This window comes from Anguilla rostrata, chromosome 13 (assembly GCF_018555375.3).
Source record: "Anguilla rostrata isolate EN2019 chromosome 13, ASM1855537v3, whole genome shotgun sequence".
Taxonomy (NCBI): Eukaryota; Metazoa; Chordata; class Actinopteri; order Anguilliformes; family Anguillidae; genus Anguilla; species Anguilla rostrata.
In genome coordinates, this window is record NC_057945.1 from 25,465,722 (window position 1) to 25,490,910 (window position 25,189).

General features: G+C 41.0%; 2 protein-coding genes across 4 annotated transcripts in view; one reads left to right on the top strand and one right to left on the bottom strand.

Annotated features, from left to right (window-relative positions):
• grm2a (glutamate receptor, metabotropic 2a) overlaps window positions 1–15,288 on the top strand; it is a 45,577-nt gene extending 30,289 nt beyond the window's left edge. The window contains exons 3-6 of one of the 2 annotated variants that reach the window (XM_064305696.1): window positions 2,750–3,587; window positions 5,664–6,727; window positions 13,023–13,200; window positions 13,757–14,363. In XM_064305696.1, coding sequence (XP_064161766.1) covers window positions 2,750–3,587; window positions 5,664–6,727; window positions 13,023–13,200; window positions 13,757–13,791 — 2,115 coding nt within the window. In that variant the 3' untranslated portion in view covers window positions 13,792–14,363. Of the gene's footprint in view, window positions 1–2,749; window positions 3,588–5,663; window positions 6,728–13,022; window positions 13,201–13,756; window positions 14,364–14,827 lie in introns of those variants that run through there. The other variant, XM_064305695.1, reaches the window with a different exon arrangement.
• A 1,402-nt stretch (window positions 15,289–16,690) lies between these two features.
• On the bottom strand, window positions 16,691–25,178 carry rrp9 (ribosomal RNA processing 9, U3 small nucleolar RNA binding protein). Of its 2 annotated transcripts, none has more exons than XM_064303947.1 (15): window positions 24,938–25,178; window positions 24,634–24,722; window positions 24,138–24,250; window positions 23,882–23,946; window positions 23,717–23,758; window positions 23,491–23,617; window positions 22,915–23,039; window positions 22,022–22,114; window positions 21,648–21,748; window positions 20,723–20,857; window positions 19,877–19,939; window positions 19,618–19,775; window positions 19,080–19,159; window positions 18,696–18,769; window positions 16,691–16,893 (listed from the first exon to the last, which is right to left on the bottom strand). In XM_064303947.1, exons 1-15 carry the CDS (start codon window positions 25,016–25,018, stop codon window positions 16,794–16,796), a joined length of 1,446 nt encoding a protein of 481 aa, XP_064160017.1. In that variant the 5' UTR covers window positions 25,019–25,178; the 3' UTR covers window positions 16,691–16,793. The 2 variants fall into 2 exon arrangements, with proteins under 2 accessions (XP_064160017.1, XP_064160018.1); XM_064303948.1 differs by having other exon boundaries at window positions 19,630–19,775; window positions 24,938–25,177.
• Between the last annotated feature and the right edge of the window lie 11 nt (window positions 25,179–25,189).

Sequence of the window (25,189 nt, forward strand, 5' to 3'; positions counted from 1 at the left end):
TCTACTAATTGCATGCATTAGTGTACTCTTAAATGTTTCAACTTAGGAGCACATGTGCTCCTTGGGGAAAAAATGTGAGTGTAGAACCCTGTTAATTAGAAATAATTTCTTAATTAGCTTAAATTGTTCTGTTGTCACTACATGGGTAAATTGAGCTTGTTTAATAATATGTGATTTTATGCTGGTGATGAGTAGTGGCCAGTTTTGTGCTCTGCATCATCAATGTGTCAGCATGCGTGTGGAAATGTGTACTGTAATAGTTTGGGAATTGGAATTGTAGCTCAATGGTTATGGGTTTGATTCCCTGCTGGGGTGCTCACATTGTACCCTTGAGCAAAGTACTTTATCTTTACTGGTTCAATATATGTCCAGTTGTATATGTGGATTGTATATAAAAACATTATCTGTGTAAGTTGCTCAGGATAAGAAGATCCAAGTGCCGAATTGTAATGTGTGCCCCAAAGGTTTCATTCACCACAGGACTTTGTAATTCTCAAATGTGCCATATCATGACCAGGAATTGAATAAATAAATAAAATACAATAAATGGTCATTAAGAAATACAGAAATATAGATACATAAAATCAATATATTGAAAGAGCAAAACCTGGAACAATTCAGAATGCAATTACACAGAATAGCCACACTGCTGTGGGGCTATTCACAAGTTAAATCTATCCTCTCTCCTTGCAGGCAAAAAAAATAAAAAATAAAATAAAAATTCTGTTCTCATAATCTCTGCCCATATAAATGCTGAATACCATATCTGAATTTTATTTATTTTGTATCAGTTATGTATTCTGAGAGTTGGCAATGAATGTACACATTTCAGCTATCTTTCAGTGCAATGCAAGACATACCCACAGTGTAACAGTGTATGGAATCTCATGTCTACATGATCTAATTTATTAAAGATGCTCGGCTTGTAGCTTGGAGGATGTGGGTTTATTTTATCCTCCTGAGAACCACACACGTTTTTTTAATTCACTTTAATTTGTGACTAGTAACCCCTGATAACTATAGAAACAATGTCTTTGAACAGGCAGTTGTTTTAGAAAAAAAATTTTTTCTCACTCAATGAAATTATAAAATTCTTATACAGTATAATAACAATATAAATACTTAATATAATTGAAAATATCACTGCCAGCAGCAATGAAGGGGTAAAGCGCTACAGAGCTTTCATGCGACCAATTCTGTTGGTTTCCCAACTTGGACCCATTGCTATAATGTTCTGCCCAAAATTTGGTTCAAATATCAGCTTTCGTTTCTGAAATTGCTGTTTCCACATTTTTTTGGTATAGTGCTCCCAAGTAGCCAACATTCACTAAACTTGGGGTGTACCCCCCTATCCCCCCACCCATTTAAGAGTATACAGCCTCAGTTAAGTGCATCTGGCAAAGTAATAATAATAATAATAATAATAATAATAATAATAATATATTACAGAATGAATGCCATAGTGAGAAATAAACTTCTCAGCAGTTTTATTTTATTAGGTTCCATTTCTGTGGGGAGAAAGGTAGAGGCTGAATTAAAGAGAAATAGCTGTATGTCTGCATCCATGGGAATGCATTGCAGTGCTTCCTTCAGGCAGTGAGAGAACCGCCCACAGCAGGCAATGCATCTGCTCTGTGCTGCGGACTATTTCAGCCAGGCTGACGTCCCCTGTGGCCCTGTGTCACCACAATGATTTGAGAAGGACATATCTGTTGTCCATAGAGTGTCTTTCTTTTAAAAAAAACAAATGGATGATTGTACCCTTTCAGATTTGAATGAACACTTAGCATTTCTTTGTTGGTAAGATTGTAGTTGTTCCAATGACCATGATATGCACTTTTGTACTTCACTTTGGATAAACGCGTCTGCTAAAAAAATAAATGTAAATGTAAATTGGTACACTAAAAATAAAACTGTGTGTCAATAGGGTGACCAGATTTCCTGGAAGAAGTCTGCTGGCCTGTAAGCTGCTGATTTATGCGTATAAATAACTTATAAAATGCCACTCAGGGACAGCCAGTGTAGATAAAGAGTTTTTGGAAAGGTTTGTCATTTTTAAGACTCAGAAATGAGTCTTAAATGTTTTTTTTTTTTGTCTGGTATAGATTTTTCCATTGCAAGTACTTGCCACCATGTTTGACGTAAGGCTGAGTGTTTATTAGGATTTGTTACTATCTATATCTGTGTTAATATAAAGAAAACTTTTTTAAAAATCATTTTTTGCCCTTTATCGATGGTAATGCAGCCCAAACGGACTGACAGCATCCTAGATTTTATATGACAATATTGAGGATTGAGAGTACCTCCGGGCTCCTGCCAGGCAATCAGAGAGATGAATACTTGTGAAAGAAGATGCAGAGAGGAGACAAGTAGGCTCAGACTGGAGTGAGGCTGATTACTTTTTAGGCTAAAATAAAAGCCTTGTGAAACAATGACAGATGTGGACCATTTGTTTGAGTACTCATGGCACTATTTTGGGCATTTCAAGAAAATAAACGGTGAAAGAAAAATGGGAACTATTTGAAAGTGTTGGAAGACCGTAATCACTTCAAACCTTATTGTATCCTGATAGGGACATTAACCTGTGAAAGGTGATATCAAGGCAAATTGAGCTCAGTAGAAATTCAATCATTTGAATTATTTCTGTAATTTATGTGTGCATTCACAATAATTCACTTTGACTTCATTGTGAACTCAATAAGGTATTTATTTGTGTATTAATTTGTTCTTGTCTTCCATTTTCAAACAGGTGGCCAATCTGCTCAGACTCTTTCAGATCCCTCAGATCAGCTATGCCTCCACTAGCGCCAAGCTCAGTGACAAGACACGCTACGACTACTTTGCCCGCACCGTGCCACCAGACTTCTACCAGGCCAAGGCCATGGCAGAGATCCTACGCTACTTCAACTGGACGTACGTGTCCACGGTTGCCTCAGAGGGGGACTATGGAGAGACTGGCATTGACGCGTTCCAGCAGGAGGCCCGGGCTCGTAAAATCTGCATCGCCACGTCCGCCAAGGTCAGCCGCTCCATGAACAGACAGAGCTACGAGGGCGTGATACGCTCCCTGCTGCAGAAGTCCAACGCTCGGGTGGTCATCCTCTTCACCCGCAGTGAGGACGCTCGCGAGCTGCTGGTATCGGCCACCCTCATGAACGTCTCCTTCATCTGGGTGGCCAGCGATGGCTGGGGGGCGCAGGAGAGCGTGGTGAGGGGCAGCGAGCTGGTGGCCGACGGGGCCTTCACCATCGAGCTGGCCTCCTACCCAATCCCAGAGTTCACTGACTATTTCACCAAGTTGAACCCATATAACAACACCCGCAACCCCTGGTTCCAGGAATTCTGGGAACACCGCTTCCAGTGTAGCCTGCATGACCTGAGCTGCGGCAGACACTCTCTCCGGGATGGCGTTTTCGAGCAGGAGTCCAAGATCATGTTTGTGGTGAATGCTGTGTACGCCATGGCTCACGCCCTGCACAACATGAGGCAGGCCATGTGCCCCAACTCCACCAAACTATGTGATGCCATGAAGCCAGGCAATGGGAAGAAGCTCTACAGGGACTTTGTCTTGAAGTCCAAGTTTGATGGTGAGTGCGCATACAGGGAGGCAAGCAGGTGTTGATGATTTTTGTAATAAGTGACTGACATTGCACAATGGAGGTTTAAAGCTGGAGTTTCACATGCTACAGGTTATGAGTGCAATTATAACTTGTAATGCAGCTGTAATGTGCATTGTCACAAAACTGGGGAATTTAAATGTTTAAAGGCCAAATTTTACATTTCTGTTAGAAGACAACAGGCATGTGCCATGGAAAATATCATGGTTAAGAAAAAAATAGTTCAAGTAAAAGTTCTTTATTTTTCACAACAGCAATAACTGCTATAACCGCATTGTCACAAAACTGCAATGTATCGATGCAGCTTGTCCTGAAACAGAAGCCCATGTGACCAATAACTCACTTCAAATGAGCTCAAGATTCATTTTACAGTTTTGGTTTATTCACATTTACTTGGTAAGGGTTTGTGATGATTTAATTTGCTAAGATAAAACATTAATTATCAGCTTCACGCTCAGTAAAAATTTTTTGTCACACTCTGTCTTGATGGCAGGAAATGATAGAGACTGTGCTATGAATAACAAAGAAGCTAATCCCTTGAGTCATTTTGTCAGGTAAAAATGCAGAATGTGTTCAGCCTGGGCTACACTATCAAAGAAAGTGTGTCCCACCCTCTTTCTAGGTAACAGGATGTTTATTAATCATGTAAACATGGTTATGGTGGCTTAAATATGTTTTTTGTAATGCCTGGTTTATTGCCAGATCTGTCCTTTCTAGTACAATACAATATCTGCAACATAATTTACCATTGCATGCAGGTCCAAAAACGTGCAAATTTTAAATACAAAGTGCTAATTCTAAATACATACAAACTCAAAGAAGAGAAGCAAAAAACCATAGAAAGTGACTGAAACCAAGATGTAGTCTCAAGAGGTGGGTCTTCAATCTTTGTTCAATAGCCAGTGATTCTGCTTTCCTGACCACTTCGAGAAGTTTTTTCCACAACTTTGGGGCCAGTACAGAGGTTCTAGGGCAAGTGACCACACAGGAAGGGGAGAGCCAGTTACTCTAGGGTCACAGAGCAGAGAGATCTGACTGGGGTGCCTGGTTTAAATGAATGGTGGAGCTGTTTCATGCACCTCCCTGTAGACTAGTACCAAGCTCTTAAACATCATGTGAGCTATAACGAGTAGACAGTGAAGTGTGATGAGGAGGGGTGTGACGTGAACATGCTTGAAAAGATTGTAGACAAGCTGTGCTGCTGCATTGTTTATTAGCTGCTGGGACTTAGTGGTGCAATCAGGGAGACTAGAAAGAAGGGAATTGCAAAATTCCAGGCATGAGGGCAGCAGGGCCTGGACTAGGAGCTGCGTAGAATGAGTAGTAAGGAAGGGGTGGATTTTTTGAATACCGTATAGAAAGAATACATACTTGACTGCCGCTATATAAAGAGAGAGGGAAATCTGTTCAATGAGAGGTGTGCAGAGATGTACTATGAATTTGTGGAAGCATACATTGGTGTTTGCCAGAGTACTGTTTGATGAATTTGGTGTGAATGCATGTACAACTATTCTTTCATTTACTGCCCTGTATCATTCTAAGATAAAAATAGGTATGGAGACATTTTCTTTATGTTTCTAAAAGAAAAAGAATGCATTGGACAATCCAGACAGACACTCCAGCTGATACTCAGCGATCTCATTTCCATAATAACGCCAGGAAATCAAACATGCAGTAATGCTTCAGCAACATTCAATTTGGTGCCGTTCAGAGGTTGCACACATGCTATTTTGGATCCCAGGAGTTTAGAATTTGAGGAAATGCTTTCTAAGAAGAATGTTGCATTAAAACTCCAGGACGCCAATATAATCTCTGACTAGCAGCTTCATAAAAACGGCATAAACATTCACATGCATTTATGCTAAGCAACATAGTCTGTGAAAGTATGGTATATAGGATCCTTGTATAGGAACAAAATGTGTTGTCTTTAGCTCTCCAGCTCAGGCTCCATCATATGATAGGTTAAATTAAAACTTGAAACACTGTTTGAAATTGTTTTGTATTTGTCAAATGATAAGATATTTACCTTGTGGTTTTTACCCTCAGCCCCATTCCGTCCAGCGGACACTGAAAACACTGTCCATTTTGATTCTTTCGGAGATAGCTTGGGCCGCTACAACATCTTCCACTATCACAAAGAGGATGGCAGGTTCCTCTACAGGAAAGTGGGGTACTGGGCACAGAGCCTGACCCTCAACACCTCCCTCATCCCCTGGGACGGCCAGGTGGCACCCACGTCTCAGTGCAGTGACCCCTGCAAGAAGAACGAAATAAAGAGCATGCAGCCTGGGGACGTTTGCTGCTGGATCTGCATCCCCTGCCAGCCTTACCAGTACCTGCTGGACCAGTTCACCTGCATGGACTGCGGCTTTGGCCAGTGGCCCCTGGAGAACCTGAGTGGCTGTTATGACCTGCCGGAGGAGTACATCCGATGGGAAGACGCCTGGGCCATCGGCCCTGTCACCATCTCCTGCCTGGGCATGCTCTGTACCCTCTTTGTCATTGGCCTGTTCTTTAAGAACAACGACACGCCGGTGGTGAAGGCCAGCGGGCGGGAGCTGTCTTACATCCTGCTGCTGGGCGTCCTGTTGTGCTACAGCATGACCTTCATCTACATCGCCAAGCCGTCGGCTGCCGTCTGCACCCTGCGCCGGCTGGGCCTGGGGACCTCCTTCGCCGTCTGCTACTCGGCCCTGCTGACCAAGACCAACCGCATCGCCCGCATCTTCAACGGCGTGAAGGATGGCGCCCAGCGGCCGCGCTTCATCAGCCCCACCTCGCAGGTGGTCATCTGCCTGGCGCTCATCTCCTGCCAGCTGGTGGTGGTGGTGGTGTGGCTGCTGGTGGAGGCGCCGGGCGTGCGCAAGGAGATCAGCCCCGAGAGGAGAGACGTGGTCACCCTCAAGTGCAACAGCAAGGACTCCAGCATGCTGGTGTCCCTCACCTACAACTGCGTCCTCATCGTCCTCTGCACCGTCTACGCCTTCAAGACCAGGAAGTGCCCAGAGAACTTCAACGAGGCCAAGTTCATCGGCTTCACCATGTACACCACCTGCATCATCTGGCTGGCCTTCCAGCCCATATTCTACGTCACGGCCAGTGACTACAGGGTGAGTGATGCGCCTGTGTAGGCCAGAGCTTATTTTTAAGGTCAAACATCTAACTTTGGTCTAACCTTGAATATACGTTACAAAGCAGTTGTGACTGCTGTTTGCATGCATAACTAAAAATCCATAATGGATTGTACCTCTCACCTGAGAATCAGAAAGCACTATTCAATAAAATGAGGTTAAATAAATAAATAAATAAATAAATAAAATCTCGACTTCATCCACCATAGTCTATCACCACAACCATTGTGATAGTTGTTGAGTCTGCTAAAGAGTTGTTGTTTGATGCTGATATTATATGGGTCTGCAGATGAACCCAGAGTGGATAGGAAGGATAGGAATCAATAGGGGGAAAAATGTTTGTTTACTTCTACCAAAGAGTTTATTTAACTAAAAAAACAAGGATTGTGGAAAAACGGTCAAAGCTTTTATTTCTTTGTACCCTCTGTTTTTACATTGGCCATCTCATCTACTCTATCATAGGTGGCAAGAGAGGAGCATAGTTTTTAGCAGCCTTGTAATCAGGTTTTCTTTTCTGGAGTAGGGTTCGCTTTTCTATCAGTGATATGATTCATGTCTCAGGTTATTCACATTTACTAGAAAAATTAAATCTGGTCTGGAATACTGTCTGGAACCACGTAATGATGTTGCATGTTTTTAGGTGGGGGATGGATATCTGACCGCTATATTCAAAGGCAATAATTATAATTTAAGGTTTCCAGTCTGAATAAAATATTGCTTTTTAAACTTCAACCTATAACCTGTACATGCATTAAAGATTCCCTCTGCCATCCACAATTGAATGATTGCCTGTTTACTTCCCTCCTGTATTGGCAGTTCAGTGTCATCATAGATTCATATTGCCAAACAAACATAGCTCATAAGATGTCTCTGTGTGTTCTGTAGCGCCTGCAGATTTAGATGGCAGATATAAAATCCTTTTGATGGCCTTTCTTTAAGTATGATGAAAGGAGACTTCTGTTATGCCACGTAAGAATGTGCACCAGCAGAGAACAAAATGCTTGAACAAATCATATCAAGAAAAATTATTGGATAAGAAATTGTTTTAATTAATTTTTTTTTTTATTATTGCACAGAGCAACATAGATGATGACAGAATGTCCTTGAAACTCAGGGCTAGATGGCAAGTAATTATCAAATGAACTGTGATTACAATATGCCCCTCCACAGACAAGTGTTGATTTACTTTAACAAAATATCTAGAGGGTGCAATTTTCTATTGCCATTACAAGCTTGTTTACACCACTTTAAGAATCGCAATTAAACAGTGTAGTTTTTTTAAAAACTGGTAATTTAAGAATATGTGGTGGTGCTCTGTGCTTTGGAAGGGAATTATTCAAAAGAAACCTAAGCATGGAGAGTGTGTCAATACTCTGTGGAGAGAAAGGGATTTTAAATAGTGAAGTGTCATTCCATCAGATCTCCGAAGGTTGGCACGGCGATCGCAGAGGAGCTTGTCTGCAATGATGGGAGTCATTGACAGAGAATACTAATCATGCCAGGGCCAGGGAAACTGGCCTTTCACTAGATTTCCTTTTTTTCAAAGCTGATGGCTCGCCAGCATTTCCTCATTTAATTATGCTTACTAGAAATGAATTAGTCTATATGACTTTTCACTTAATGAGCAAAAACAAACCATATAGGCTAAAGAAACCAAAAGGAGTTTTGATTCAAAACCAAACCAAAACGGTGAGTTCAATATTAGTTTTGATTCAAGAATTCTTTATGGTCTTTTACGAGCCATCCATTATGCAGTCTGATAAATCACAACACAGAAAAGTCAAAATACAACACAGAAGAAATATGTAGTCATCGATACCATCAGCGTTACTCTCAGGAATCCAAAAAATGCGGTATCACCAAGCAGGCACAGAGGCCAATTTATAATAATAATGTTAACCTAACCTAACCTAACCTAACATAACCTAATTTGTAATGTAACTAAATGAATTAAAGCTAGAAAGATCATTTTTACACATCTATGCCTATAACATTATCCAAAAAAAAAAAAAAAATCAAAAGAAAGATAAAAAGGAAAGATATCTAAAGGAGGTCAGAGGAGCCATGGTGCAAGGGTGAGTTTTCAGTCTGCAGCTTTTCTGCTCTCCTGACTGCGGTGGGAAGCTTATTCCACCACCGGGGGGTCAGATCAGACAGACGACATGACCTGGAAGTACAGGCAGATACTCAGAGGTAGCAGACCGTAGAGGTCCGGTCGGTGTGTAGGGTCTGATGATCTTTTGAAGATAAAACAGAGCTGTCTTTTTAGCTGCCTGATAGACACGCATCAAGGTACTGAATTTTCTACGAGCTCATGCAGGTAGCCAGTGGAAGGAGATGAGATGAGGTGTGACAAGGCTGTGCCAATACTTTTTGTACTGGCAGGCAGGGTAGCCTGGAATGAAAGGGTTTTTAAATTGTGGAGTGTTGTCAATAAACTGAATGGTCAATCGGTGAATGAATAGTATTAAGACTGTACTGTAAGTCAGTTACCGCTCATCAACCACATTCCGTGCAAGGACCCCCTGGCCACAGCCTCAGGGAATTGGTGTGACTCTCGGGAGCTCAGTAAAGGTGCTCTCTTGGGGAAATCTGTTCTGTGAATAGGGGGTGCCCTGGTGTGGCAGAGTGGAGACTGCCAGGGAGAAACAGCCTGCTCTCTTGTGTATCTGTGTGGAATCGGGTGTAAAAGTGACGTTGGAATCCCAGCTGTGTACTCTCTGGTGGACCTCAAACGAGGCAGACAGGAAAGGCAGATTAACTGTTATGTTTTATTTTTTCAGACAACGATGCAGTCCTTTTTTAAATAGGGTCAGCTATTTAACATGTTGGTATTCTTCAATCCCCATTCCCCCACATACACAAAAACATTTTTTATTGTAAAACTGTGATAAGTAACTCTGCACTTTTTGTGAAGCATATATGACTCCTCAATTAGATAACTGTTTACGGGGGTTTTCTAACATGATACTAGTTTTTCTTCCTTGAGCAGTATCTTTCCCCCTCGTTCTCGCTTTCTCCAAAGTCTGCTCAAAATTCTACTCCTCTCAAAAGATTTTTACTTGGATTCCCTCATTTCCATATATATCACTCAGCGGTGAAATGGCAATCAGAGCACTACAAAGGAGGCTGAATAATTCAGCATGGTTTTCCATGTGGCTCATGCACCGTGTTTCTAATTTGCGATCCGAATATTTAAAAAAAAATCTTGTCAGAACAAACACGGTGCAATAATCGCAAATTTCACATAAAATATTAAAGGTATTTTCTACACTCTGAAGATCATAAATGTTCACCATTTCATATAAATAGTGCTAGAGAAAAGGATGAAACTGCAGGAGTACACAATAAGCACAGAGATGTAATAATAATAGTTTCACAGCACTTGGCTCCCACATATTACCAATGGTTCATTTGAACATCTTTGCATAAGAAACCTGCACAACATACTGTACGGTAATGAACCATAGGTTTTGGATATAAAATGAAATACCTCTGTGATATTGCAAATATCAAAACATAAAATAATTTTTTCTCTTTCTTTGACCTCAAATGTATTGATCGGATAAATAGCCATGAATATAGTGACACAAATGTCTAAAGAAATCCTGTAATAGCAGATTTATTGTCATTCATGCATCCTGCAAAATCCAAACTGCCATCATAAAAGCACACTTCTGAGGCAAAAGTGGCCAAAAGTATGTGGACACCTGACATCCTACATCTCATCGAAAAATATGGGTAATGTATTACTACGGAAGTGGTCCACCCTTCGCTGCTATAAAAAACCTTCATTCTTATGGGAAGGCTGTATACCAGATGCTGGAGCATTGCTGCAGGGATTTGCTTCCATTCAGCCAGAAGAGCGTTAGTGAGGTCGGGAACTGATTGGACAATTAGGCCAGACTCGTAGTTGGCATTCCAGTTGATCCCAAAAGTGTTGGACGGGGTTGAGGTCAGGGCTTCGTGCAAGCCAATCAAGTTCTTCCACACTGTTCTAGACAAAATTATTTCTATATGAAAAGTGTGCCTGGGGGAATCATCATGCTCAAACGGGAAAGGGCCTTCCCCAAACTGTTGGGGAAGCACAGAATCCTCTGGAATGTGATTGCATGCTGTAACATTAAGATTTGCCTTCACTGGAACTAAGGGGCCTAGCCCAAACCATGAAAAACAGCCCTAGACCAAGGGATGTCCCGACACGTTTGGTCATATTGTGTACTAGGTGCCTGATTCATTGTTAACACCACAAAATAAAGTGGAGTTATGAATTCTTAAATAATGAGTTCTAGTAAGTGCACTAGTAACTGCATTGCACTGCAATACAAAAAACATTGTTAATATTTAATTCTATATTCATGAATGTTAATTAATGTGGCATTCACGGATGGTGGCCGGGAAACCAGATTAAAAATTTCACGGAATGTTCCAGTAACCACTGTTGGTGTTTTGTATATATTCTCATTCATTAGTGTACACTCTCACATTATAACATTTTACTGCAATCTTGTGACTCATCTGTCTCAATAATTTACAAAAAGTATAAATATTTTTTCAACCACCAATTTTTGTTTTTGTTTTATGGTTTTAATGATTTATAATGCTATAGTTAATGTTTTATAACTGCACTGAGAAACCATTCACTGATATCACACTGATAATCACAATCATATTTAATGCTGTCCCCCTATAGAAACTCTCATAGCTCTCCAGTGTCCTGACTGTGTGAAGACCTCACAAACCCATATACCACATACTTTATATAACTGCAGAAAACCATAATTGAGGACTATATACATTACACAAAACCAGCAAGACAGAGCATATACAAGGGCCTCATATTGTAGTATTGTAACTTTAAATTAGCATTTTAGAATGTGGCTGCCATTATAGTGATGTTGAGCCACATTCAAATGGGCACTCAAATTTTTTTACAGTTAGACAATCTTGTGTTACTTTTCATTGCTTATGACACTCATCTACGATTGGCCCAGATGTTTCAAATGTGGCATCTAGACAAATAAGGCGAAAACAAGTATTGCATGCGGCTCCTTTCTAGGAACAGAGTGGCGTTTAGCCTATAGCATCTGTGTAGGTACCCAGAGACCAAGCATACCAATTCAGATCTTCATTGCAGTGTACCCAGGGACAGACTAAACCGATCTGGGGCCAGGGGCACAATATTCACAAGGCCCCCCTAACAACACCAGAGAGTCTCTGTATCCAATGCAATTTCACCAAGCATTATTAGTCATGTGACTTATCACCGGAAACAACGCAATGCATGTGATATTATTAAAGGACCTACAAAACGTTACATTATTATTATTATTATTATTATTATTTTACCCGCCATCAGCACTAACTGCTTAGGCGCGCACGCACCTCACATGTGCCAATACAATTTATACAAACACCGGAAAGAATCGGAATACACCCTTTGGCATCAATATTGGAAAATGCGTGAATAGTAAAGTAAATAAAAAAGTTATCAGCATGCAAATCATGATCACAGTGATTTTTTGTGATACAACAGCAACGAATACTTACTGCGAAGATGAGAAGACCAGCCATTTAATATCTTGCGGCAAACATGAGCGCACATAACACGATATAGGACCGATAGACAACCCAGTCATCGTCTTACGGCGAAGATAGTTACCTAGCCTGCCTGGGCCGGCCTAAGTTACATCTCGAAACGCCAAAGCAGTAGACACAGCATTCAGTAAGAAAACTCCATGGTCTTACCAGGCTTTATGCATTGTCTCCTTCAAGCAGTAGTCTTCCTCCTCCTTTTATTTTTCTTTTCTGAAACCTGCACGCATGACGCTTCTTCTTCTCCATTTTTCTTTTTTTTTTTTAAATATACAGTTGACGTAGCTACGTACTTGAACGTGAACGTGAATCATGATCCTCAAGCGCAAATCTATTGGCCCGTGATGCAATTTATTCTAAAATGGGTTATGGTTAAATATTTAATCTGTTGTTTAGTTAGCAGTTTGTATGTGTATAACATTTCATTGTACATTGGTGGCAATGAATACATATTTGAAATAATACACAAATCTTTTTGGCATGCAATTGGAAAAATATCATTTTGCCACCGTGATTGGAATTATAGTGAAATTGTGTGTTATATAATGTGTCGTAATCGATGTTGAATGTCGTAATGATAATTTAAATGGAAGGGGGCCCGGGCCCCGTCGGCCCGTGCATTAATCGGTCTCTGAGTGTACCGATGTTGATGCTCGCTTGGCCGGTTCTGTTCCCACAGGTGCAGACAACCACCATGTGTATCTCTGTCAGTTTGAGTGGCTCGGTGGTGCTAGGCTGCCTCTTTGCGCCCAAGGTCCACATCATTCTGTTCCAGCCCCAGAAGAACGTGACCACGCTCAGGGTCGCCACCACCCGCTTCAGTGTGACCACTGGCCCTGGGTCCAGCTTCTCACAGGGTAACGCCAACCACTACAGAAAAAAATAATCATCATAATCATAATGTTCATCATCACTGTGATCAACATCATCATCAAATTCATCTCATAATCAATAGATGGATGTCATTTTCAGGTATCACTCAATATAGCAGTCACAGCTCACACAATGTTTGCATTAGTGTGGATCAGACCTGGGTCAAATACGTATTTGTTTTGGATTCAAATACTTTTCTGTGCTCTGTTGATCTTGCCTGGTGTAATTAAGCCTGCCAATATGACCTGAAGGCAGGGTTTGCACATTTTGAGAGTATTTCATTGGTTCCAACTTTCAATACACCAGACAAGATCAGTAGAAAAGTATTTGAATCCAAAACAAATACGTAGCCTGTGCACTCACTTGGACTCAAAAAAATGTTCACTGCATGAAAAAAAATCCATTCCTTTCTGTAAATTCAAAAAATAACTAAATAGAGCCTCACTCAAATCATGTTTCCACATAGTTCCACATTTTACTCAGCAATCACTTACAGACAGCAATTCCACCATTCTGTCTTGGTGGGTGTTTTCCACACAGCTACAGGACAAACAGTTATCAGCACTCCAGGGTAAGTTTCCATTTCCATTCCAAGGGAAACACTGCTGTCTGTATTTTTCACAAGCTTATCAAATGCACTCATTCTCAGGCACTCATACTTACATTTCACAAAGCGCATATGTAATACATATGCACTGTTGCAGGTCAACTACCTTCACTCAAAGCTACCAGCAGTAGTGTTACAGCAAGACTAAAGAGTTGAAACATTCAACTTTCTAGTCGCAACTAAAGTCAAGTCAAATATATTTGTTAGACCTGGTCCTGGCATCAATTTTCATCACACACAGTTCATGATAGGAAGTCTTAAAATGGCAGATAATTATTTTGTCTTTGTGTATCTTTGCAATTTCTACTACACCCTGTTTTAATACTCCAGAATTAGATTACACAGAATCTGTTTTCAATCTGGGTGATTCATCCCCCCACCCCCCACCCCAACCAGTATTCTGCTCCTAGAGGTCAGTGCCAGTGAGAATCACTTCCAGTTCCTGCCTGCGAGTAACATGCCCTTGTGGAGCGTTATCTTCTTAGACAAGGCTTACTGAACCCCGCAGACATCAGATTGCTGTCAGGCAGCAAAAGCAACATATACTTTCAAATTCGCTGTTACTTCGTGTGTGTGTGTATATATATATATATATATATACTCAAAGTAACAGCGAATTTGAAAGTATGTGTTGCTTTTGCTGCCCGACAGCAATCTGATGTGAATACTAATGGAGTATCAATGTTTATTTCCCTTGAACAGTGAAGGATGGTTGTGGCACAGATACTATTAAGAAACCAAAAAGAAAAAGAAAACATGGCAGTCTTTCTAATTTCCTTTCAATATTTTGCCCCTGTATCATTTAACCAAAACTTACCTCAATCGCTAAAATTATTTTTAACCCTTCTAGTGATATAAGTATGGGTATCCACATAAGGAGAAGCCCATCATATGCAAGATATGAAAAGTTGCAAGTCCCCCCCCCCCCCTTAAAAAAAAACAATAAAAAAAATTAGAAAAGTAGGAAAAACAAGTTCTGACGGTTCTTGTCCTTTTTTCCCTAGCTTCGGCATCTAACTTTGTACCGACGGTGTGCAATGGTAGAGAGGTGGTGGACTCCACAACATCCTCATTGTGAAGATCATCCCTCTGACCAATGCAGTTTAGTTATAAACACCAGTGGAAAATACAGTGTTTCAAATATGGGAATGGTCACTGCAAGTTGTTCTGATTTTGTTGTTCTCAACGTGCTGTGAGTACAATGTCCCAATTCTGTTTTTTCTCTCTCTGACTTGTAGCTATGGTAAAAGAAAAAACAGTAAATAAATAAATGAATAAATAAATAAAAAGAATCAGTATACCCCTTTCTTTTTAATAAACGATGCTCTTTTCTTTGAGAGATGAAGTAAATTATAGTAAATCTGTTAAATGTACAATATAACAAATGTTTTTAACGTAGACTTTGGTGAACCAGTTTGTGCTTTCTTGTAATTTATGTAAATAAAAGGTGTTTTTTCTATTAATATTAAAATTCTCTCCCTGTGTCTTTCTCACACAGGCACACACACAGAACAAATGTCATTATTCAAGTAATTAACAACATGGCTTTTCTACACTTAGAAAGAAAAAAATGGTTCTGAAAGGGTTCTTTGACTTGTATTCATAGGCTAACCCTTTTTATTTGTTTTTGGAACACTTTATGGTGGGTGTGATAAGTATGAAAGCTCTCAGGTTGAACTATTTGCCCAACAACGAACCCGTGAACTAGGTTTCCTTTATGGAAACAGTCTTTTGGAGTCTTTTGTAAGCCTTTCTTCTGAGAACGTAGCCATGGATTCATGAAAGGCAATGAGTTTACAAAAATAAAAACAAGAAAAGAAAAACCATGAATAGATACATTTTTAAAAGTTTAAAACGAGTGGTGGCATTCCATCTGACATAATTCAGCCAACGAGCTTTCATGGAAATAGCTTACCTACTCACAGAACTCTAAATTTTGGCTTAATGTTTCCCAGACAGGGAGAGTTTCATTTGGGAATATTTTTTCCCCCACTCCATCACACTATAGTGACTGGTCTGCTTGGTGCCCTGCAGCCAACCAGTGCAGGACACAGTCACTTCTGGCACACTGAGTATGCAGACCAGGACTGTAGCGTGAACGGAGCAGAAGGCCAAGCATGCTCGTCCTGCTGAATCTGTGGAGAATGTTAAAGCTATTGTATTGGCTTAAACTGCGAGTGGACAAAAGAAACATGGAGCTCAAATATAATACGGGTAATAAAAGTCAAGTACATCACTTTATCAATTCAGTTCATATTAAGTACTGTTCTATACTGTAAAGCAATACTTCACCACCCAAGATTAGAACCCGCAACCTCATGTTTGACATTGTGAATGTTTCGTATTGTGAAATCTTTTCACAAAAAAGATTACAAATCTGTGTGGTTGTTGCAAGACATTTTAGAATATGTAGAATATTAAAAACCTAGGTGTGAGGATATAGCTCAGAGGAAGAATATTTGATTTCAGATTATGAGGTCACCGGTCCAAAACCTGCTGCCCCCTCAAAGCCTTTTTTATTTTCCACTGAAAAAATATTTGTTTTGGTTTTGTAATTTCAAGAGTGTTTTGAGTGACATAACAGGCATCGACAATAATATAACTCAGGGGTAAAATTACTGACTGCAGATCAAGAAGTCCCATATTTAAATGCTTGTGCACCATTTATGTATAGTGTTGTTGACATTATAAATATGTATAACGACACTGCACGCTTGTCTTTAAACCAACTGCATCCACTAAAATATTAAATCAAATTTGTCTGGTCTAATAATTAAAAATCCATCACAGCTCTCCAGCTGTTAATATCAAACAGACAGCATGTTCAGAAAATGGAGACAGGGAATGACGAAGGAAACAAACATTGCTGAGAATTCATATATTTTAATCAACAAAAAGTATAAATTTAGCATGTGATGCTCCAGAAACTCATTTACAAAAGCACTCAGGCATGTTAGACTCCAACATCCACTATTCGCTGCTTGTGGCCTCCTGGTCCGAGTCCCGTTTCTTCAAGGGAATTATATAAAGGCCATTCTTAGCGTCTTTGATCCTCCACCATCTGCCAAGCCTGTCAATCAAATGAAACCAATGTGTTCCATCAGCTCTAGCACTCATATAATAGGCAGACACCCATATAAAGGGCAGCTTAGACCTTTCTATAAGACATCTATAATACAAATGAAAATAAATGGATATCTGACCAAAGTATTGAAAATCTAGTATCTTACTCAAGAGTGCAAATGCAAAGTCCCACCAGTGATTCTAAGCTAAAATTTCCTGATTACAAGCTATTTTTCTTAACTGATGTCACACTGCCCAACATTTATGGAATTGCCCAGTTAAACATTCACTTTCAGGTGAGTTAGGCACACATTCAAATAGACAAGTGAGCACTTAGAAGACAAAAGGAGTCTAAGTCATCAGGAAGGATTGACTGTAACATGCTCATTGACATGCAAGGGTAACAGCGCCATCTTGTGTTTCAGCTCTTAAGACAGAAAAGCCCACAGCAATAACACAGTGATGGCAAAGTAATGACAGAGAACTCAACGAGGTCATGAATCTACTACAGAGAATTTGCTTAATGAAAGGCAAAAATATGTCTAATATTACCATCATTCACTTTTCAAGAATAATCATGTGAAAAATATTGTTGATATCAAAATATATCAACAACTACAAATAAGTAACAAATTAAGCTAAATTTAGTTTTTCAAATCGTGTTTTAGTATATTTTTCCTTTTCCTTATTTTTTAAGTACATAACAATGAATACATAATACATACTATTCTACATTTGAAAGAACTGAAAGATGTTTTATTTCTACAAGTCAGAATAACAGGTTAGAGAGTCATTTGGGATTGCACTGAATTAAGTTTTCAACTCTACTGTGTATTCTTTTTCCAAAATAAAAAGTACACCAAGTTTAATGTTGTCGTGTTCTGGTAAAAAAAAAGGCCATTATCACTGTGCTCTACTATAACAATGACAGTTTATGTTCCAGAATGAAGCAAGCAAATACAAAGAAATGCCCATCTCAGACAGAATTATTAATGCGCTGCCAATTCTGGCCTTCAACAATTACTTCTCTACACTCCAGTCCTCCACTGAGGAGCTCAGACAAATGGCACTTTCACAATCCACTTCACAAGACTTTGCTCCTGAAAGATATTTGCACTTCAAAAGGACAGCCATGTGAGGGGAAAGAAGAAGAAAAAAAGAACCTAAGATGTCATTCTAGCAGAGCGATGATGCACACTACAAACCCCAGCAGGCCTGGGAGATGGTCTTCATAAGGACGTGCTTATCAGCACCTCACCACTTCCTAAGTGCCAATTATTTCTTGTCAGGTAATGGCGCTCGTACAAAAATCAAAAGTGCCACCCTGCACAATATATATATATATATATCATTATGATAAGACAGAGAAAGAGAGCACCTTTTTGTGGAGGATTTAAATGATGCGCAGATACTGTATCTTATTTTATTGCCTTGTGCAAAGAGCACAGTGCAAAAGCAGGGTTTTGGGTCCAAGGTGTGGAAAACCACACTGAAAAAATAACACAGACTAATGGTTTAACCCAGAAACAGGGAGGCATGATTTGTATGAAAGAAAACAGGACTTTTAAGAAAATGTTTAAGAATATGTTTGGCACATGCCCTCAGTTACTTGCCTCATTTGTTATCAATATCTCATTATTTTAGTTCAGTTGCATGACATGGGTTTTACAACCAAACACCCCTGGTGCTGCCGCCCCAGGATCCTGTCATTCAATGCTGAAACATCTGCAGCGGCACTTCAGCCTGATACCGACACCATTACGCACTATTAAGAGAGTAAACCTGACGGGCATCCAAGCATGATTTTACCTGTGCTCCTGCCCAACACCTGCCACCAGGAAACTTCCAGAGCTGGAGAACTTGAGACTGTTCACAAAACCAGCCTGTGGAGGGGAGATAAGACACGATGAGCATCCTAATCCTGCAGGCTACACGCACTTATGTATGCATCTCATGTTGATACAATAAACAGAATATTATTGCCAAAAAAATAAAGAGATTAAGAGCACTGTAGCCGTAAAGCAAAAATCAAAACCGACTGGTATTTCTATCAGTGCCAAGCAACGGATCTCCAAAAAGAGGGACAGTGACATCATCTTTATTCATTGTGTGACTGCATGCACAGACACACTCGTGGGATTTTCTGTCTGCCAGTTCCAGTCAAGGTCTGAGCGCTTATTCTGCGGGACTCACCACAGGGACACTGAAGAGGGGGTGCAGACCGCGGAAGCCCTCGCCACACCGCCACAGCTGTACCATGGAATTATGGGAACCTGCAGAATCAAAAATTAACACATGAAGCATGTGACAACTGTTCAAAAAAACAAAAACAAAAAAAAACAAAAACAAACAATGAAATGCTTACAAAATGCAGTTTGAACACTTGAATGACTGGCTACTCAACACATACAAGGATACCGGTTAGTTTTTGTCTAACCATGTGCTGCTGAGAGTGGCACATACATGGCTTTGACCACCACAAGGGAAGCTACACGGTAACATTAATACCAAATTCCACCAAACTCGGCTCAAGCACCAAAAACACCCGCACTACATCTTACGAAACTGAATCCAAACAGTGCACAAAAAAGCCATTTAAATCGAGCAGAGACAGTCAGCTGTTGACTGAATGGAAGTGAGGAGCAGGACCAGGAGCGCTGAGGCAGAGAGCAGCTCGGACGGGGCGGACTCGGAGCCTGGCGCTAACACAGAGCGAGGAGGGGCAGCTCACAGCTGGAAGCACCTGAAGCCACGGTGTCTGTGTTCTGCAGCGCCGCCACCGCCGAGATCCAGTGGGGCTGCTCCAGGCCCGGGTCCCCATGGCAACCGTGAGCCTTCTTCACCGAGCTGAGCGGTTTTTTCCGGTTAACGCTCCACAGGGCCAGAGATCTGGGGAAGCAGCACCGGCGTCACCGGGGTCAGTGCCTTCTATAAAAATTTAATTAAATGCCTACTACTGCCAACACGAAGACGAAAAACCTCTCCCTTACCCGTCATCCGCTCCTGTTATCATGTGCTCCTCGTTTATGAGCTGAATGCAGTCAATGGAACCCCTGAAAAACAAACAGTAACATTTTCAGGGGCAATTTTCATGTGCAACGTATCATTCGGCTCTCCAAGGACATTTCAATGAAACTTGTAAACTGCAGGTTTAAACAAAATAGTACTTTCTCCACACAAATTATTACCTTCAAAGCAAAAGCTTTCGTGAACAGCAGTGTTCAAATAACTACCTCAATAAATTAAAATAAGGAAGAATACATTATGATAAATAATACTGAACCCTGACCAGACCTCTATGGAACTGTAGACATTAGCAATGTGAGGCATGGTAATATATTATGTTTTCGGATGTGAAACGATGCCTGTAGCCATAGCAGTGCTCACAGCGTTTCAGAAAAACGTTTTTTGTTGCCTCATTTGGTAGCCTACCTTTTGCCTTCGTTTTTAGATAATAAAATCATGAATTTTTACAGCCAAATCAGTTTGCCAAAAAAAGCCAAAACAGCTGATTATGATTTTGACAGCAGATTATTTATTTATTTATTTATTTATTTTAAAGCAACAAGTAACAAAGAAAACATAAGATTGTTTATTTGCTTGTCAGATTACCAATACATTCAGATATGTTATTATTATTATTAGTATTATTATTATTATTATTATATTTTAGGAGACATTTCAGTGCAACGATGGATGGAATGACATCTGCTGCTGTCGCTGCTGAAAAGTCCATTTCTTTAGTAAGCTCCTCCGGTGCAAGTAGAGTCAGCGTGTTTTACCTTTAACGTGGATTACTTTTATATGATAATGCTGACCATGCGATGGAAACTCACTCGTGGCCATGGAACACCAGCTGGGACTCCTCTGCGATCTTCCACACCCTCACGGTCCTGTCCCGACCCCCAGCGGTAACACAGCGCTCCCTGCTCAGGCTGTCCAGCCCTGTGATCACGTCCTGATGGCCAAACCTGCAGGGACACGAGGCACAGCGTGCATGAGGGACAGCGCGCCCGACAGGAGGCACAGCGCACCCAACAGGAGGCACAGCATGCATGAGGCACAGCACACCAGACAGGAGGCACAGCATGCATGAGGCACAGCACACCCGACAGGAGGGACAGCATGGATGAGGGATAGCACACCCGACAGGAGGCACAGCATGCATGAGGGACAGCACGCCGACAGGAGGCACAGAATGCATGAGGGACAGCACACCCGACAGGAGGGACAGCATGCATGAGGGACAGCACACCAGACAGGAGGGACAGAATGCATGAGGCACAGCACACCCGACAGGAGGGACAGCATGCATGAGGGACAGCACACCAGACAGGAGGGACAGAATGCATGAGGGACAGCACACCAGACAGGAGGGACAGCATGCATGAGGCACAGCACACCAGACAGGAGGGACAGAATGCAGGAGGCACAGCACGCCGACAGGAGGCACAGCATGCATGAGGCACAGCACACCAGACAGGAGGCACAGCATGCATGAGGGACAGCATGCCGACAGGAGGCACAGCATGCATGAGGGACAGCATGCCGACAGGAGGCACAGCATGCATGAGGGACAGCATGCCGACAGGAGGCACAGCATGCATGAGGGACAGCACGCAGACACGAGGCACAGCATGCATGGGGCACAGCGCGCCTGAGACCGAAACGGCATAAGGCACGGCAGGCACACAGCGAGCCTGAGACCGTGCACAGCACACAGTACACCCCAGACCGTGCGCATTCAGCAGCTATACTCACAGCGTCTCAACATAGGCGTTCTCATCCACGTTCCAGACCTTGATGGAGCGGTCATGTGAGGCACTGTAAAGGTCATGCGTGCCTTTTCTAAATGACAATCCCTGTGTGAAATAATAAAAACCACAGACAAAATTTAAAAAGAAATATAAAAGAAAAATAAAATGAATAAAATACACACACACACACACACAAACACATAACACATACATAAACAAACGCACAAAATTTGTGAATTAATCCTTTAAAAATCACAAGGCACACATCTTTTCACAGCTGACGCCAAACACACAGTCAATGATGCTTGCAGGTTTGTAGGTTACTGTAACTCCACAGATCAAGTGGACAGAAGTTAAGGAGTGAAGAGAGGGCCTCACCGACACCGGTCCCCTGTGCCCCGTAAACTTGTACAGGTGTTTACATGTTGATGCTTCCCAAATCATGATCAGTTTATTCATGTCTCCAGTGGCCTTTAAAAAGGAAAAATGATAAACAATAAGCATACTAAAACACATCCAACTGGAAACCATCAGCAACGTTAAACCCTATCCTAATACAAAGTTGACAGTAGACAACACATTGCCAAGAATCCAACTCCACCTACGTATCAACTGCAGGATCTGAAACGAACTTTCTGTTGAGCCAGCCACTGTGTCTGGTGGGTGAAAAAATTTACTAGACATTTTTACTAGACAGTAGGCTATTTCTTGACTCAAACAGACATGGTTTATAAAACACATTTTTAAATGCACAAACAATAGCAATGGCAATACCTTTAACTGCAAAAGTTAGAGCTACATCTCTAATAAAACTTAGAAGGCGTGCCAGTCAGGAGTGTTGTTTTGACTTTTCTGGGGCATGTAGGTGGCAGTCAGCACAGAACATGACTTGCTCTTAGGCCTCAAATACCAGGTATTTGCAATACTTGCTCTTATCATCAAGCAACCACTTTTCATTAAAAGTTTTATTTTTTTTTATTTTTTTACCTCAACATTATCTTCCTCTTTTCAATAGTTTTTTTTTTTTTTTTTTTACCCCAACGATGCGTTTCCCCATCTTTTTAAACAGGTGGTAGGGTGCTAGTTTCAGACCCTGCAACTGATTTGGAACATTAAACTAAAATAGTGCGGAATCTCACCCAACTTTGAAGCCTTCAGCACATAGGGCCTTTCCCTAATACACCCTTTGATATCACAGCAGAGCTTTACAGTATAAAACCCAAAAGGTTCTGTCCATTTCACTGCAGGCAACTGGTGCCAGTGTTGCTCACCAGGTATTTGCCATCAGATGATATGGCCATGCACAGGATGTGAGTGGTATGACCGACATGCCGATCTTCTGTTCCCTTCCTCCCTCCTGCGATTGTGTGCAATTTTTTTCCAGTCTCTACATCCCCTGTAGAAACAAATTAACACATTTTTACTGTTTGAGAAGAAGAAAGCAACTCAACTCTGACCCGGGGCCTGTCAGAATTAGGATTACTGAGTCAGCTTAGTAACTGCACAGAGTAAAGCCCGGAACACATTTTACTTCAGCCCATGTTTCAGATTCTGGAGGGTTTAGGTTTTACTCAGTGCAGTTATCCAGTTAACTCAGTAATCCTGTGGCCACAGGGGTGGCTTAATGCCAATGTTCCGGCACATTTTCAACTTTTATTCATGAGCGAGTAATACTAAGAATGTTTAACTCATGATTTCATACATAAAGCCAGATCCAGTGAGCACCCTTGTTTATTCTTGATGAATCAAAACATTCCAAAGACTAATAAAATAACAATACACTGAAGATTTACATTTTTTATTGTATTTTTCTAGCCGCATGTTTCATTTTTGTTGCAGTGACTTACACTTGATAATGGCACAGTCCTTGGCAGCAGAGAAGATGTGCTTGTCATCAGGAGAGATGACCAGACAGGTGACAGGAAGCTTGTGGCCACGTAACAGACGCAGGTCAGCAGCTTCAGGTGGAAAGTACTGGAGGACGTCATTGTAATAAGAATCATGAAAACAAATGACCAACTAAAGATGGCCTTTAAAGCTCTTACAAACGGGAAACCAGCAGAAAGCACTTACCTCTTTTGCTACCAAACGCTGAAGTTTTCCTTTCTGTTCAAGCTGTGGAAAAGAAGTTCATTTGTATCACATAATTCTCTTTTAAGTAGGAGGAAAAATACAACAGAGACAATGAATCAGAGACATTAAAATACAGCAATATAGCATTGAATAGTTGGCTGTTACCACTTCTTCCTGCAGTCTTCCAGCAATCAAATCTGTCTCAAAAGACTCCTCCGCCTTCTTTTCCTCTATGAGGCAAAAAAAGTGTCACTATCAAATTTGAAAATGGTCATGCCCTTAGCTCATGTAAATCATGCAACTCAGAAACTCTTACGTAGTAGTGAACCTAAAAGACATGCACAATATGTTCATTCAATAGTACTGGGATGCATTTATTCCACAATTAGGAGTCCAAAGCCATTCATGGATAGTCACTCACCTTCTTCCCTTAGCTGGTCAAGGTACAGTTTAGCCAAACGGAGCTTCTTCTCTTGGGCAGTCTCCTCAATTTCTTCCTCCACATTACCTCTCCTTTTCCGACTGACTTGAGGACTAAAAATCGGGGGGAAAACATGCACGATATGGTCAGTTTTATCACATGCCTCGAACTGCCCCAAATAAAAAATAAATAAGCAAATAGACATGCTGTATATATAGCTAGACATATACAGACACGTGTGCGTTTGTGTGTTAAAAACCTTTCACCGACTCGTACACATTTGCGAGACAACTCCAAAGGTACCTTTTTTAAATCCCAATATATCACTGACAAATTATTCTGGGAAACTTCAGTCAAGATTATTATTATTTATTTTGCGAAAAGCTCCTATGTTCCGGGTAATATCCCTGCAGCCCAGTGACGAGCTTACACAATCTTGTTACTGTTTGTTGATTTTTCTGAGCTGACAAAAAAACGTGGATTATTGGCTACCAACCTTTCTGTTTCAGAATCGCTGGATATTTCTTCATTCAACCTTGAATTTAACTTCTTCGATCGTCCTTTATTCTTGGGATCTCCATCACCCTGAAAACACGAAAACCGTGGCGTGACGTCGCTAGCTAGCCACGTAGAAAACTGCGGGTTTGGCTAGTTAGTGAAATGTTTAGGTAATTTATCAGTTGACTTCACGCAAGTCAATTTTTATAACCAAATCTCAGAATTAAGAAATAACACACCACTCAGTGCCTCAAGATGTTTTCTAATATTCTATCAAGACGTTCAGCTGAAATGAAACTCACCTTCCTTTTCAATGCAGCAACTTTCTCGTTTGTTTTGGAGACATTTGCGTTCGCCTTGTTCTTTATAAAGAAAGATGACATCGTGAACAATACTATTAAGGCTCGGGTATAGTAGAAAAACAGATGATACGTATAGTTTTATACCACTAACGTTTTATGTATACATGCCGTTCACCCCGAACTAATATGGCTAGCCCAGCTAGCATCCCACGTGGGTAAATTTCCCACATGCACAGCGGCTGAGCCCTGAAA

What these genes read in the sequence shown, in the direction of transcription:
- rrp9 (XM_064303947.1), bottom strand. Translation starts at nt 25,018, where the DNA reads ATGTCATCTTTCTTTATAAAGAACAAGGCGAACGCAAATGTCTCCAAA. An exon ending in GGCACAGGGGACCGGTGTCG is followed by an intron (nt 21,749 to 22,021) that starts GTGAGGCCCTCT and finishes TATTTCACACAG; the next exon opens with GGATTGTCATTTAGAAAAGG. An exon ending in AACGCCTATGTTGAGACGCT is followed by an intron (nt 20,858 to 21,647) that starts GTGAGTATAGCT and finishes GTGTCCCTGCAG; the next exon opens with GTTTGGCCATCAGGACGTGA.